The sequence below is a fragment of the Gossypium hirsutum genome, chromosome D10 (genome assembly GCF_007990345.1).
Source record: "Gossypium hirsutum isolate 1008001.06 chromosome D10, Gossypium_hirsutum_v2.1, whole genome shotgun sequence".
Classification (NCBI taxonomy): domain Eukaryota; kingdom Viridiplantae; phylum Streptophyta; class Magnoliopsida; order Malvales; family Malvaceae; genus Gossypium; species Gossypium hirsutum.
The window spans coordinates 65,438,346-65,453,412 of record NC_053446.1 but is presented as its reverse complement, the minus strand read 5'-3'; the positions used below and the strand labels follow the sequence as shown (position 1 = coordinate 65,453,412).

At 34.6% G+C, this 15,067-nt stretch overlaps 1 protein-coding gene across 7 annotated transcripts in view; it reads right to left on the bottom strand.

The window, feature by feature from the left end:
- Positions 1 to 655: 655 nt before the first annotated feature.
- LOC107934943 (mechanosensitive ion channel protein 10) overlaps positions 656 to 15,067 on the bottom strand; it is a 76,098-nt gene continuing 61,686 nt past the window's right edge. The window contains exons 1-6 of one of the 7 annotated variants that reach the window (XR_005919942.1): positions 8,960 to 9,399; positions 8,250 to 8,817; positions 7,848 to 8,068; positions 7,670 to 7,758; positions 6,979 to 7,066; positions 6,435 to 6,816 (exon numbers count right to left, since the gene is read on the bottom strand). Coding sequence is in view for 2 of the 7 variants with exons in the window: in XM_041103658.1 (XP_040959592.1) it covers positions 762 to 840; positions 1,022 to 1,151 (209 nt within the window). In the remaining 5 variants the exon portion in view is untranslated. Of the gene's footprint in view, positions 841 to 1,021; positions 1,152 to 6,434; positions 6,817 to 6,883; positions 7,067 to 7,669; positions 7,759 to 7,847; positions 8,069 to 8,249; positions 8,818 to 8,959; positions 9,400 to 9,472; positions 10,181 to 15,067 lie in introns of those variants that run through there. The other 6 variants (XR_005919943.1, XR_005919944.1, XR_005919940.1 and 3 more) reach the window with 6 other exon arrangements.

The window sequence follows — 15,067 nt, the reverse complement described above, 5'->3', positions numbered from 1 at the left end:
TTTATTTAAAAATAACATATGCAATATGAACAAAATAAAATATGTAATATGTGTAGGTGAAAACTTTTGTTTAATAATATTAATATGTACAAAAAATTTAAAATGAAGCATTGATTGTGTAATAATATTAGTAATTGAGATTTTATATATATTAATGGTATGGTTTCAAATCTCAACATTTATAATTTAAAATGAAAAAAGACAAAAGAATTCTTGTAAGAATATATGTTATTTCTCTAACCGACTCAATGTACAATTGACACTAATTCAGTGAGGTGAAACATTTGCAGTAGTGGTAAAGTTGAGATTTTATATATGCTAATGTCATGACTTCAAATATCAACATGTATAAAATAAAATAAAAATGGTTTTATTTGAAATGTAAAAAGACAAAAATTACTCTTGTATGAATGTAAAATATATAAAAGAATGAGGTAAAACCTGGGCTGCACTATGTGCCATGGGATAAATTGCTGATTGAGCATAGACGGAAGACGGCCAAGAACCAGGTCTAGATTGGCAGACTAGATCTGTAGTGTCAACAAATACGTAATTTATGCATGGAAAATAAAAATGGAATTTCACAAATACGTAATTTATAAAATTGAGAAATACTAACATGCAAGGTAACATTCATAAAAGAGTGATGAAGCCATGTCCTACCAGAAAACAAGAATATATCCTTCCAATTGTTGGAAAGGATAAGTCTCAACATAATACTATAGTACTGAGTTGCATGCGAGCATACAGTTTGCGCACTTTCAAAAGGCATTCACATTCTCGATTTCCTTCACCACCACAAGGTGATTACGACGCCACAGGGTATTAGCTTCCAAATGCCTGCTTAAGAATTGGCAGCAGAAAGATCATAAATTGTACACACCAAAACGAACTTGGAACAAAGAACAGTAAGTTCTGGTAAACATAATAAAAATCATACTCAACTATCGAGATCAAAACATCATAAAAAATATTATATAACATGGAGACACCTTACATGCTTGAACTAAAGTGAACTTACTTCTTTATCTCTTCTTTCAGCCTGCCTATTGTCTTTGCTGGGGTCAAAAAATTAATCGAGAACTCTATTGTATCACCCATATCCGGGCTTCTATAATAGTTGCTGATGGGCTTTGTAGCCAAAACTGAATTTGTTGAGATAATGTGTTTAAGATTGCTGCCATTTAAATTTTTTCTGTTACTAAGTTTGAATAATTCTCCTTGACTTTAGGAGATTAGATTTTTTGATTTGTTTGGTATATTGTTACCATATTTTTAGCAGTTTTTTAGAACCTCTTTTTTCTATTTTTAGTCTTGAATTTTTTGTATTTAAACCGTTGAGGTGCAAATCAAATATATTCCTGTCTTCAATTATTTTTCCAGCCTTCATTTATTTTCTTTTCTACTTAAAAACTTCCTTTCTCTTTTTTCTGCTTTAAATCTCTCGATCAACCATCAAAGTTCGAGTTCTAAACACCAACAAATTGGTATCAGAGCTGTTTTCTTGAGGGATCTGTGAGGTTATTTGCGTGTTAAAATGGAAGGAGGGTCCAATTTTTCAGTTGTTGCACCACCAGTCTTCGATGGAGACAATTACCAGTGTGGGTAGTTCGCATGGAGACTTACCTAGAGGCTTTGGATCTTTGGGAACCTGTAGAAGAGGATTACGAAGTCCCACCACTTCCAGCAAATCCTACTGTGGCACTGATTAAAGCACAAAAGGAAAAGAAGACAAGGAAATCAAAGGCAAAAGCTTGCTTATTTGCAGCTGTGTCTCAAATGATTTTCACACGGATAATGTCTCTGAAATCAACAAAGGAAATCTATGATTACCTCAAGGCTGAGTATGAAGGAGATGAGAGGATTCGTGGAATGAAAGTCCTGAATCTAATCAGGGATTTGAGTTGCAGAAGATGAAGGAGTCTGAGTCAGTGAAAGAATATTCTGACAGACTTCTCAGCATTGCCAACAAGGTGAGATTGCTTGGTTCTGAGTTGAATGACTCTAGAATCGTAGAAAAGCTGCTGGTCACTGTTCCAGAGAAGTTTGAAGCCACCATTACTACTCTGGAGAACACCAATGACCTGTCAAAGATCTCTCTTGCAGAGCTCTTGAATGCTTTACAAGCACAAGAGCAAAGAAGATCCATGAGGCAAGAGGGAGTGATAGAAGGGGCCTTACCTGTCAAGCATCAAGACAACAATAGGTATAAAAAGAAGAAAAATTTTAAGAACCAATCGACGAGTGGAGAAAATTCATCAGACAATTATCAAAAAAGCAAAAGAGGAGGTGTCAAGAAATCCTACCCACCTTGTCACCATTGTGAGAAGAAAGGTCATCCACCATTCAAATGTTGGAAAAGACCTGACGCCAAATGCTCCAAATGCAATCAACTTGGACATGAAGCAGTGATTTGCAAGGTCAAAGGCCAGGTGCAAGAAGTAGATGCACAGGTAGTTGATCAAGAAGAAGAAGATCATTTGTTTGTGGTTACTTGTTTCTCAAGAAGAGAATCAAGTGAGAGCTAGTTGATTGATAGTGGGTGCACAAATCACATGACCTATGACAAGGAGCTCTTCGAGGAATTGAGAAACACTGAAGTCAAAAGAGTGAGGATTGGAAATGGTGAGTACTTGGAAGTTAAGGGAAAAGGCACAATAGCTATTACAAACTATGAAGGTACAAAATTCATTTCAGATGTTTTATTTGTACCTAAAATTGATCAAAATCTCTTAAGTGTTGGTCAGTTACTGGATAAAGGCTATAAAGTGCTATTTGAGAATAAGCAGTGCTTGATCAGAGATGCTAATGGCAGAGACTTGTTCAATGTCAAAATGAAGGGAAAAATTTTTGCTCTTAATCCAATGGAAAATGAGCAAATGGCTTTTAAATCTAAAGTTAATGCTACTGAGACTTGGCACAAGAGACTTGAGGCTGGAATTGAGCATCAGTTGACGGCGCCATACACTCCACAACAAAATGGAGTCAGTGAAAGGAAGAACAGATTCATAATGGAGATGACTCGTTGTATGCTTCATGAGAAGAATCTTCCAAAAAGCTTTTGGGGAGAAGCTGCAAACACTGCTGAGTTCTTGCAAAATCAGATTTCAACAAAAGCTGTGAAGGATCAGATGCCATTTGAAGCTTGGTATGGTTACAAACCTTCTTTAAAAAAGTTTCTTAGAGTGTTTGGCTGCCTATGTTTCACTTACATTCCACAGGTCAAGCGTGATAAGCTTGACAAAAAGGCAGAAGCTGGCATTTTTGTTGGGTATAGCACTGTATCTAAAGCTTACAGAGTCTTTCAACCACACACTGGACGTGTTATTGTGAGCAGAGATGTTTATTTTGTTGAAAATGAGCAATGGAATTGGGAAGACTCAACCAAGACGAACCAAACTTCTAGTGCACCAAATCATTTTACCATTGGCAGCACGCTAGAAGAGCTTGAAGATGAAGGGCAAGATGTTTTAGCTGATGACGCACCTGTCAGAGGTACAAGGCTGCTCTCCGACATTTACCAAAGATGTAACATGGCTATTTGTGAGCCTGCAGAGTATCATGATGCAAAAAAACAGTCAACATTGGATGGCTGCAATGAAGGAGGAGCTTGCGATGATCAAGAAAAACAAAACTTGGGAGTTGGTTGATCGACCTCTGGACAGAAATATAATTGGAGTTTGCAGCATCTAAACAAGGAGGAGTGTTGAGATAATGTGTTTAAGATTGCTGCCATTTAAATTTTTTCTGTTACTAAGTTTGAATAATTCTCCTTGACTTTAGGAGATTAGATTTTTTGATTTGTTTGGTATATTGTTACCATATTTTTAACAGTTTTTTAGAACCTCTTTTTTCTATTTTTAGTCTTGAATTTTTTGTATTTAAACCGTTGAGGTGCAAATCAAATATATTCCTGTCTTCAATTATTTTTCCAGCCTTCATTTATTTTCTTTTCTACTTAAAAACTTCCTTTCTCTTTTTTCTGCTTTAAATCTCTCGATCAACCATCAAAGTTCGAGTTCTAAACACCAACAGAATTCGGGTAGTACACCTTTTCATTATCAAGTTTCAGGAAGACGGTCGTTAAAATCTTCATCTCCTTGACCAGCAACTGTTAGTTACCATTACCAAGTGATAAGCATAATTAGTAACTTTCCCATACATGCATGTAAGAATGTCATTTTCAATAGTTACCTGAACACCATCAACCACCCAACGATCGCCGACATCAAAAGGATGCATCACAAACACGAATACTATAGCTTCAGAAATAGTCTTGCAGGTGTTTCCGAACATAAAAGCAGCCACTACAAGCTGTGATGAAAGGAGCAAAAGCAGTTTCTGGTTGCAATTTCCAGCAAAAGAAGCCATATGATGACAGTAACAATAATTAGGACCACTGTCACGAGTGTATTCAACTGCTTTACAGCTGTTTTGGTGTCACTCCAAGAATGTACTAGTGTTTTCCGATCCGTGTAAACCTTTACCTGTACAAAATAACAACAACGAGCATGTTAATAAAAAAAATCCTCGTCTTTTAGGATGGTTTTCCTTCATTGCAGCAACACCCTATAGTGTCCGGTTGTGTTCAAACCATAAAATACAACAAGATTATCTTGTTCAAGTAACCTTTTCAACTTTGGGTTTTCATTGGACCTATTCAGCAGGCTCTGAAATTGATCAAAAGACCATTCATCCAAAAAGGATGCATCTGCATTTACATCAATTGAAATAAGCATCGAACAAGAGTGAAAATCATAAAGATGAAATACAATCATTAGTAAGCATCATAAAACAAGGATTTCAAGAAAGCCAAATATATAGAATGCTGATACAATTTAGTTGTAAACCTTGAAAGGTGCCAACAGATAAAGCATGCTCAAAAAAATTACCATTTCGGATAAGCTTGGGTTTTTTACAAAAATAATATAAAAAAAATAAAAAATTACCTTGTTTGGGAATGCCACTGCTGAATTAGAGCTTTAGCCTTACAAGGAGGAACACCTGAGCTGTAAGACCTTCAATTTTATTTACTGAATGCTTGCTTTATACAAGTGTTTGAACTGATATTTGGTTACAATGCAAGTTGCCAACAGATTTGTCAACACAAAGTCAAAGTAATCTTTTGAGCTCCTTTTTGGGTTCTGGCAATTCAGTCTTGGTGGAGAAGTAAGTTACCTTTGACTTTGACTTATTATCATGATTTTATGTTCATATAATGATTTTCAGCATCCTCACCATTTTTCCCATATTTATCAGTGGGATTATATAAATCCAGAATTTGCAACAGATCTCAAAACTCGTGGGATAAACACATGGAGCTGGAGGCAACCTTTGACAGTTTTCATTCTCAAGCTAGATTGGGTTAGTTTCATGGTAGAGCTACTGGAGTTGATATTTGTTAAGCTTTGGCCTGCATTGCAACAAAAGACCAGCAGTAAAATTCAGCTCTGTCAAGCAGCAACATTGTTCTGAAGTGAAGAAATGAAGCTGGTCCGAATGCAGCAACTTATTTTGAGTGTTTTGTTCCTATGTAACTTTGTCTAGTTCTTTTGTAATTTGATAGCAAAGTTAGTAGGATGATTTGATTGATTTGTGTTGATGTAATAGCTAGTATGTTAGCTTTCTTTTATGTACAAGTTAAGCAAGTTTTTGTTTATGTATTAAGTGAGAGCAGTTAACTATTAGGTAACTATCCAATTACCACTACACTAAAACAGGTTTTTTAGCGGCGTTTTTTTATGCCTTTAGCGGCACTTATTTGTGGCGTTTTTGAAAGCGTCGCAAAAAATGTTGCTGGTGTTTTTAGAAATAAACACCGCTATAGATCAGACCTTTAGCGACGTTTTTCCCACAAACACCGCTATAGATTAGGACCTTTAGCGGTGTTGTTCCCACAAACGTCACTATAGCTCAAGACCTTTAGCGGCACTTTTCCCACAAACGCCACTATAGATCAAGACCTTTAGCAACGCTTATTTCACAAACGCAGCTATAGATCAAGACCTTTAGCGGCGCTTTTCCCACAAACGGCGCTATAAAATAAACCTTTAGCGACGGTTCTCGCAAAAACGCCACTAAAAACATAACATTTAAAAAAATTATTTTAATCAAATAATATTAATATTTATTATAAATATTATATTATGTTTTATTTTTTAAATTTGAACTTTAAATATACTTTCAAGGATAAATAAAAAAATATTATTTAAATTAAATTTTCTATGAAAATTTTAACTTTAAAACTAAATATAAAAAATAATAAATTTAGTTTTAGAATTTAAAATAATAAATTAATAACACAATTAAAATCTAAAAATTAGAACTCAAGTTGTTGTAAATATTAAAGTAAAAATAAAAATTTAGAATTAAAACTAAAATAAATAATACATATGTGAAACAGACTAACTAGTTGAACTTGCCTATGACTATACACATTGCAAGGTAATAAATGTGCACCTCATCAAATATAACCTACATTCATATAGTCACAATAGAAAGAAACATCTTAAATACCATGTTCACAAATTAGAGAAAAGAACTAACAAGAGCGTTCAGCAGAAAAAGTAATGAAACTACTATGTAAGGTAATGCTACAAAAAGCAACCCCTTCACCCATTCAATATCGCGAATAATATCTGCACCTCGACAAAGCATTGACCTTAATAATTCAGTTGTCATGATGAGACAAGAAGCCTCTGGTCTCAAACTAACATCACCTGTGAGAAGGCCAACATCAAACTTCCCACAGAAATCTCTATACTTCTGGTTGCTCATTGTTTTAATTGGGGCAGTATACACAGCTCTAGTGCAATGCTGCATGACATGAAAACTTATCAAAAATCTTGAAACTAAAATAAATTCGGCATAGAACTTCAGAAACTTAAAAATAAAAAAGATATGGCCTGAGGTTCTTAATCAATGTGAGCAATTTGTCACATCTCCAGATAACAAAAATCAAAACGTCTATAGATTTACAAGCAAACATATTCTGCTACAACTGTCTTTCCAGCAGATGTATGTGCCGCCACAAAAACAGATTCCCCCTTTCCAGATAATAAATAGCCTGTAATCATCACCAAAAAAAATATCAAAATATTAATGTGAGCAGTTTGTTATAGAAGATAAAGAGATGTTCTTGTAGGCAAAACAGACTGCAAGTCATAAGCTGGGAGGGGAAAGAGAGAGAAGCAACCCATACAAAGGTTTTATAAGTGGATGAACTTAAGGCAATTATATTATCCACATGTGTTACTAGAAACAAACTTGTAAACTTGTAATTTGATGTTTATTTTCTTTTTAATTCTGACCCCTCAAAAGAAGCTAATAATTCAATTCTTTTACCACTTGGCTGTACTAAACTCGCATTTTTATATATGTTAATTGTATGGTTTCAAATCTCAACATTTATAATTTAAAATGAAAAAAAACAAAAGAATTCTTGTAAGAATATAATTTATTTCTCTAACCGACTCAATGTACAATTGACACTAATTCAGTGAGGTGAAACATTTGCTGTAGTGGGAAAGTTGAGATTTTATATATGCTAATGTCATGACTTCAAATATCAACATGTATAAAATACAATAAAAATGGTTTTATTTGAAATGTAAAAAGACAAAAATTACTCTTGTATGAATGTAAAATATATAAAAGAATGAAGTAAAACCTGGGCTGCACTATGTGCCATGGGATAAATTGCTGATTGAGCATAGACGGAAGAAGGCCAAGAACCAGGTCCAGATTGGCAGACTAGATCTGTAGTGTCAACAAATACGTAATTTATGCATGGAAAATAAAAATGGAATTTCACAAATACGTAATTTATAGAATTGAGAAATACTAACATGCAAGGTAACATTCATAACAGAGTGATGAAGCCATGTCCTACCAGAAAACAAGAATATATCCTTCCAATTGTTGGAAAGGATAAGTCTCAACATAATACTATAGTACTGAGTTGGATGCGAGCATACAGTTTGCGCACTTTCAAAAGGCATTCACATTCTCGATTTCCTTCACCACCACAAGGTGATTACGATGCCACAGGGTATTAGCTTCCAAATGCCTGCTTAAGAATTGGCAGCAGAAAGATCATAAATTGTACACACCAAAACGAACTTGGAACAAAGAACAGTAAGTTCTGATAAACATAATAAAAATCATACTCAACTATCGAGATCAAAACATAATAAAAAATATTATATAACATGGAGACACCTTACATGCTTGAACTAAAGTCAACTTACTTCTTTATCTCTTCTTTCAGCCTGCCTATTGTCTTTGCTGGGGTCAAAAAATCAATCGAGAACTCTATTGTATCACCCATATCCGGGCTTCTATAATAGTTGCCGATGGGCTTTGTAGCCAAAGTAGTACACCTTTTCATTATCAAGTTTCAGGAAGACGGTCGTTAAAATATTCATCTCCTCGACCAGCAACAGTTAGTTACCATTACCAAGTGATAAGCATAATTAGTAACTTTCCCATACATGCATGTAAGAATGTCATTTTAAATAGTTACCTGAACACCATCAACCACACAACGATCGCCGACATCAAAAGGATGCATCACAAACACGAATACTATAGCTTCAAAAATAGTCTTGCAGGTGTTTCCGAACATAAAAGCAGCCACTACAAGCTGTGATGAAAGGAGCAAAAGCAGTTTCTGGTTGCAATTTCCAGCAAAAGAAGCCATATGATGACAGTAACAATAATTAGGACCACTGTCACTAGTGTATTCAACTACTTTACAGCTGTTTTGGTGTCACTCAAAGCATGAACTAGTGTTTTCCGATCCGTGTAAACCTTTACCTGTACAAAATAACAACAACGAGCATGTTAATAAAAAAAATCCTCATCTTTAAGGATGGTTTTCCTTCATTGCAGCAACACCCTATAGTGTCTGATTGTGTTCAAACCATAAAATACAACAAGATTATCTTGTTCAAGTAACCTTTTCAACTTTGGGTTTTCATTGGACCTATTCAGCAGGCTCTGAAATTGATCAAAAGACCATTCATCCAAAAAGGATGCATCTGCATTTACATCAATTGAAATAAGCATCGAACAAGAGTGAAAATCATAAAGATGAAATACAATCATTAGTAAGCATCATAAAACAAGGATTTCAAGAAAGCCAAATATATAGAATGCTGATACAATTTAGTTGTAAACCTTGAAAGGTGCCAACAGATAAAGCATGCTCATATCAATGTAATCTAATTGGAATAGAAATAAACAAGGTATGATTGGAAGCAAAGAAGCAGTATCCAAAATTACTAGCAGAGGTATTTAATTAATAGTTCAAAAAAGAACAGTTTGATGAGTTTTTTTTTTTTTTTCATTTTAAGCTTCTTTCTTTTCTTTTAGAACGATTTCATAATTTATAAGAGAAATTTGCCTTACAGAAAGAGTAACATACTCTGAATCTTAACAAATTTGTAACATATAAAAATTTAGAACTTACAGAAAGAGTATAAGGTGCATTTGGACGGATGTCAATCTGCGCACGAACAGCTTCAAGATCAAGTAATAAATACTCTGAATCTTGCTGTAGTGTATAGGTTCAACGAAGAGGTGTTCTTGAATTAGGTCGGATTGAGTTTATATATGAATTAATATAGTTTATGTTTGTCCAAATACGATCCGACTCGGTAGACCTAAAATTTTACCAAAACCTATCCAAATTTATAATGACAAACCTAAACTCATTTTTTCCTGCCCATGTTATTTTTAGTCTAATATTTAATATTTTAGATAGGTTTTTTTTTAAAGGTTAAGGAGTTGTTATGTGTAGTTCAAAGTATTATATCAAATTTTCTCAAAATATTTTTTAATATTTGTATAGTATTGTATAATTAAATATAATAAATAAACCAGTTTTGCTGTAGTGTATGTTCAATTTTGGACATATTTTCATTCTCCCCAAAGTTTCTACTTGACTTACCTCTATTTGATTTAAAAGATTGCTTTTTCTCCCTCATAGACTCCATAGTCTTCAAATACTCATCGAAAGACGGCTTAAATTAGAACTCTTTGCAGAAAGGGAGAAAAAATCAAAGATCTTTGCAGAGAGGGAGAAAGAAGATCCAAGAAAAAGAAAGAAGAGGCGAAAGAAATGAGTTTGAAAAGGGTGAAGAAGCGAAATGCAAGTATTAAATTTTTAATACTCAAACTGCGAAGAAGAGCGGAAAAAATTAGGGGTTTCAGCGGGGAAATTTTGGGATAAAAAGGGGGCAATCTTTTTAAAATAAAATGATTATTTGCGGCGTTTTTATTTGCTTATATTTTGTGGCATTTTTATAAAAAAGCCACAAAAATTCATTCCATTTTGAACAGAATGATGCCGTTTTGTTCTGCTCAAAATCTTTTATTTTGTCTGCTAAAAATTATTAGTTTAATGATTTTATAAAATATTTTTTATTACTATTTTTTATAAATTAGATTTTTATAAAAAAAATCAAGTACTCTCAAAATAAATATTGTACATTTTAATAAGAAAACAAATGATTAAATGGTTGTAATTAATTATTAAGCAATAAACCTATCACATATCAAATTTCTATTAAAGATTTAGACGTAAATCATGATTTTATATTATTCTTTTCCGATCTAATCTCCATTTTATTAGAGATATTTCTTCCTAACTAAAAAATAACTATTTTGCTGGATGTTTGATGTGGAATGATTTTAGTTTTTGTATTTCATTTTTATTTTTTATAATTTGGTCCTATCCAAAATAGATTTTATAAACCCTTAACCCTTAACCCCTTACTCCTAAACCCTAAACTCCTAACTATTAACCCTTAAACCTTAAACCCCAGCCCATAACTCTTAAACCCCAACCCTTAAACCTTAAACCATAAACCATAATCCCTAAACCATATACCATAAACCTTAAACATTAAAAACCCTAAACAAATTTATTATTATCTCTTTTACAATTATATAAGAACATATTTAAAATATAAATTAAAAAACTAATTAATCTAAACCCAAAACCCTAACTCGACCCCTGAATCCCTAAAACCTAAATGCCTAAATCTTAACCCATAACGTCTAACCCCTAAACCCTAACCCCTAAACATTAAATCTCAACCCTTAAACTATAATCCCTAATCCATAATCCCTAAATCCATACTCCCTAAACCTTAAAATAGTAAGTCCTAAACCGACCTTAAATCTTAAATTAATCATATACCTTAAACCAAAAACCCTAAACTATAGTGATACTTAATTCAATATTTTAAATTAATACTATCTCTTTTACGATTATATAATAATTTTTTTAATATATAAATTAAAAAACAATCAGTAATCATGTAACCAAAAAACTTTAAAATTATTTTAAATAATAGTATTTTAATTTTTCCATGTGTTTTATTTCAAATTATTTCTACGTGTCATTATTTTTTTCTGAAGATTTTAAATATTCAATTAGCAATAAATTGAATTTTATTTAATTAATATAAACAAACCAATTAAGATAAAATGTTTTAGTGGCGCATTTTAAAAAAAGCCGCTACATCCCCGAGCATTAGCGGCGCTTCTTCAAAAATGCCACTAAAGCCCCGAACATTAGCGACGCTTCTTTGAGAACGTCGCTAAATCCCCGAGCATTAGCAGCGCTTCTTCAAAAATGCTGCTAAAACCCCGAGCATTAGCGACGCTTCTTCCAAAATGCTACTAGAGCCCTAAAAGGTCTAAAAACAACGCCGTTGGGCTTAGGTTTTTTGCAGCATTTTTTTTTAAAACGCCGCTAATGCTCATTTATAACGGCGTTTTTCGACAAACGCCGCTAATGCCTGATTTTTACCGGCGTTTTGTCCAAACGCCGTTAAAATTGCTGCTAAAAGCCTGTTTTGGTGTAGTGTACTTGTGTAACTCATATATCTTTCAAAATTTGAATGAAAAATATAGAGTTTCAATTACATCTTTACTGAGTTTTCATTTTTCAATTTTATTCTTGCTTTATTTGTTTTCTTTTTTTGCTGAAAAATCTAACAAATGGTATCAAGAGCTCGTTGTCTTTGAGGGCCTTGGTTGTGCACTGCCACTAAGCAAGTTGTGTTTGAAACAAAGAAGCAGAAGCTGTTTTTAATTGGTTTTTTTTGGTTACTGTGAAAATAAATTTTACACCACCTCCTCCACCTATTTTTTCTGGTGAAAATTATAACATCTGGGCAGTGAAAATGAGAACATATCTGTAGGAACATGGTCTGTGGAATGTTGTTCTCAATGACACTGAGCCACCACCATTGAGAGCCAACCCGACCATAGCTCAGATCAAACAGCATAGTGAAGACTGTGCCAAGAAGTATAAGGCTATGTCATGCCTTCAAAGTGGAGTTTCTGATGTTATCCTCACAAGGATAATGGCCTGTGACACACCAAAGTAGGCTTGGGATAAACTCAAGGAGGAGTTTCAAGGGTCAGACAAGACCAGACAACAACAGCTGGTCAACTTGAGAAGGGACTTTGAGAACCTGAAAATGAAGGACTCAGAAACTATTAAGTAGTATGTTGACAGAATTATGGCCACTGTCAACAATATAAGGCTGCTTGGGGAAGAATTTAGTGATCAAAGGTAGTTGAGAAAGTCATAATAACCTTGCCAGAGAAGTATGAAGCAAAAATTTCTTTTTTGGAGGATTCAAGAGACTTATCAACAATCCCTTTGACAGAGCTTATAAATGCTCTTTGTGCACAATAGCAAAGAAGGGAAAACAAAATGGAAGACCATTATGAAGGAGCCTTTCAAGCTAGAAGCAGAGAAAACTCAAGTTCAAATTTGAATTCCAAAGGCAAAAAGCCTTGGACAGAAAAGAAGAAGAAAGAGCCTGCCAAGAAGAAGTTTCCACATTGTGTTCATTGTAAGAAAACTACTCACCTTGAAAAATACTGTTGGTACAGACCAGACATTCAGTGTAGAGGCCGTAAACAATTTGGCCACATTGAAAAAGTCTGTAAAAACAAGCCAAAAGCACAACCACAGTATCAGAATCAAGCACAGGCTACAGAAGATGTTGAAATACAAGAAGAACATGTTTTTTCAGCATCATGCTTTGCAAGCTTGAGCAAGGTTAGCAAAATTTGGCTAATTGATAGTGGATGTACTCACCACATGGCTTCTGAAAAGAGTATATTCAAGGAGCTAGACACCACTTTCAAGTCCAAAGTCAGAATTGGCAATGGTGAGCTGCTGAAAGCAAAAGGGAAATGCAAGGCTATGATAGGCACCAAGTCAGGTAACAAAACCATTTCTGAGGTTCTCTATGTACCTGATATTGACCAAAACTTGCTGAGTGTTGGTCAGCTACTGGAGAAAGGTTACTCTTTAGTTTTTGAAGGCAAAATTTATGTGATCAAAAATGTTACTGGTGAGGTGTTAACTACAATAGCTATGCGATGAAGCAATCTTGTGGTATAGGAGGCTGGGACATGTGAACTACAATTCACTAAGTATGTTGCAAAAGATGAATTTGGTTAATGACATGTCTAAAATTGAGCCAATAGAGGTTGTGTGTAAGGTCTATCAGTAGGCAAACAGACCAGATTACCTTTCCATGTCAACAAAGCATGGAGAGCACAAGAAAAACTTCAGTTGGTTCATACAGACATCTGTGGACCTATGAAGACCACCTCCTTAAATGGCAGCAGGTACTTTGTATTTTTCATTGATGATTGCACTAGGTTTTGTTGGGTAAATTTTCTAAAGCAAAAGTTAGATGTTTACAATTTCTTTTGCAAATTTAAAGCTTTGGCTGAAAACCAAGCTAGCTGCAAGCTGAAATGCTCGAGGTCTGACAATGGATCTGAGTATGTATCTTAAAAGTTTCAAAAGATATGTGATGATGCTGGAATTCAACACCAGCTAACTATTGTTTATACACCACAGCAAAATGGTGTTTGTGAGAAAAAAATAGAACAGTTCTCGATATGGCCAGGTGTCTTCTATTTGAGGCTAAAATGCCTAACATTTTCTGGGCTGAAGCTGTGAACACAGCTATTTGCATGCTAAACAGGCTACCAACTAATACAGTCAAGGGTAAAACACCCTTTGAAGCCTGGGTTAGATAGAAACCATTTTTCTAACATGTGAAGGTGTTTGGTTGTTTGTGTTATGTATTGGTACCAATAGAGAAAAGAATCAAGTTGGATAGGAGGTCGATGCCAGGGGTGTTTGTTGGCTATAGCAGTGTAAAAAAAGGATATAGAGTCTTTGATCCACTGACCAAGAATGTTATAGTGAGCAGAGATGACAAATTCAGTGAAGTAAATAGCTGGAAATGGGATGGAATTGAGGCAAGTTTACTTGATGAAGATCAGAATGGCCTTGACCTACAACAGGCTGAAATTGAAGAAGTGATTGAAGATGGCTATGATGATGAACCTGTTCGAGGCACTAGGACACTAGCAAACATCTATGAAAGGTGTGCTGTAACCTTGGTGGAACCTTCATGCTATGATGAAGCAGCAAAAGAAAGATGTTGGCAAGAGGCCATGGAAGCTGAACTAAGGATGATTCACAAGAATGGTACCTGGGAGCTTGTTAATAGACCTGAAAATAAAAGGATCATTAGTGTCAAATGGGTCTTCAGAACTAAGAACAATGCTGATGGTTCTCTGAACAGACACAAAGCTAGACTGGAAGTGAAAGGGTACAGTCAGCGGCAAGGGATTGATTTCTCTGAAACCTTTGCACCTGTTGCAAGGTTGGACAACATAAGATTGTTGCTTGCTTTGGCAGCTCAAAAACACTGGAAAGTGCATCATTTAGATGTTAAGTCAGCTTTCCTAAATGGTTTTCTCAATGAAAAAATCTTCATAGAACAGCCTAAAGGTTTTAAGGTCCCTGGTGAAGAACATAAAGTCTACAAACTCAAGAAGGCCTTGTATGGCCTAAAACAGGCTCCAAGGGCCTGGTATGAAAGGATAGATGGCTATTTGGCAAGGCTCGAGTTCACAAAGAGTGTCAGTGAGCCTACTCTTTATGTTAAGAAAAATGGAAAGGAGACTTTGCTAATTGTGTCCGTATACGTTGATGATTTGCTAGTTATTG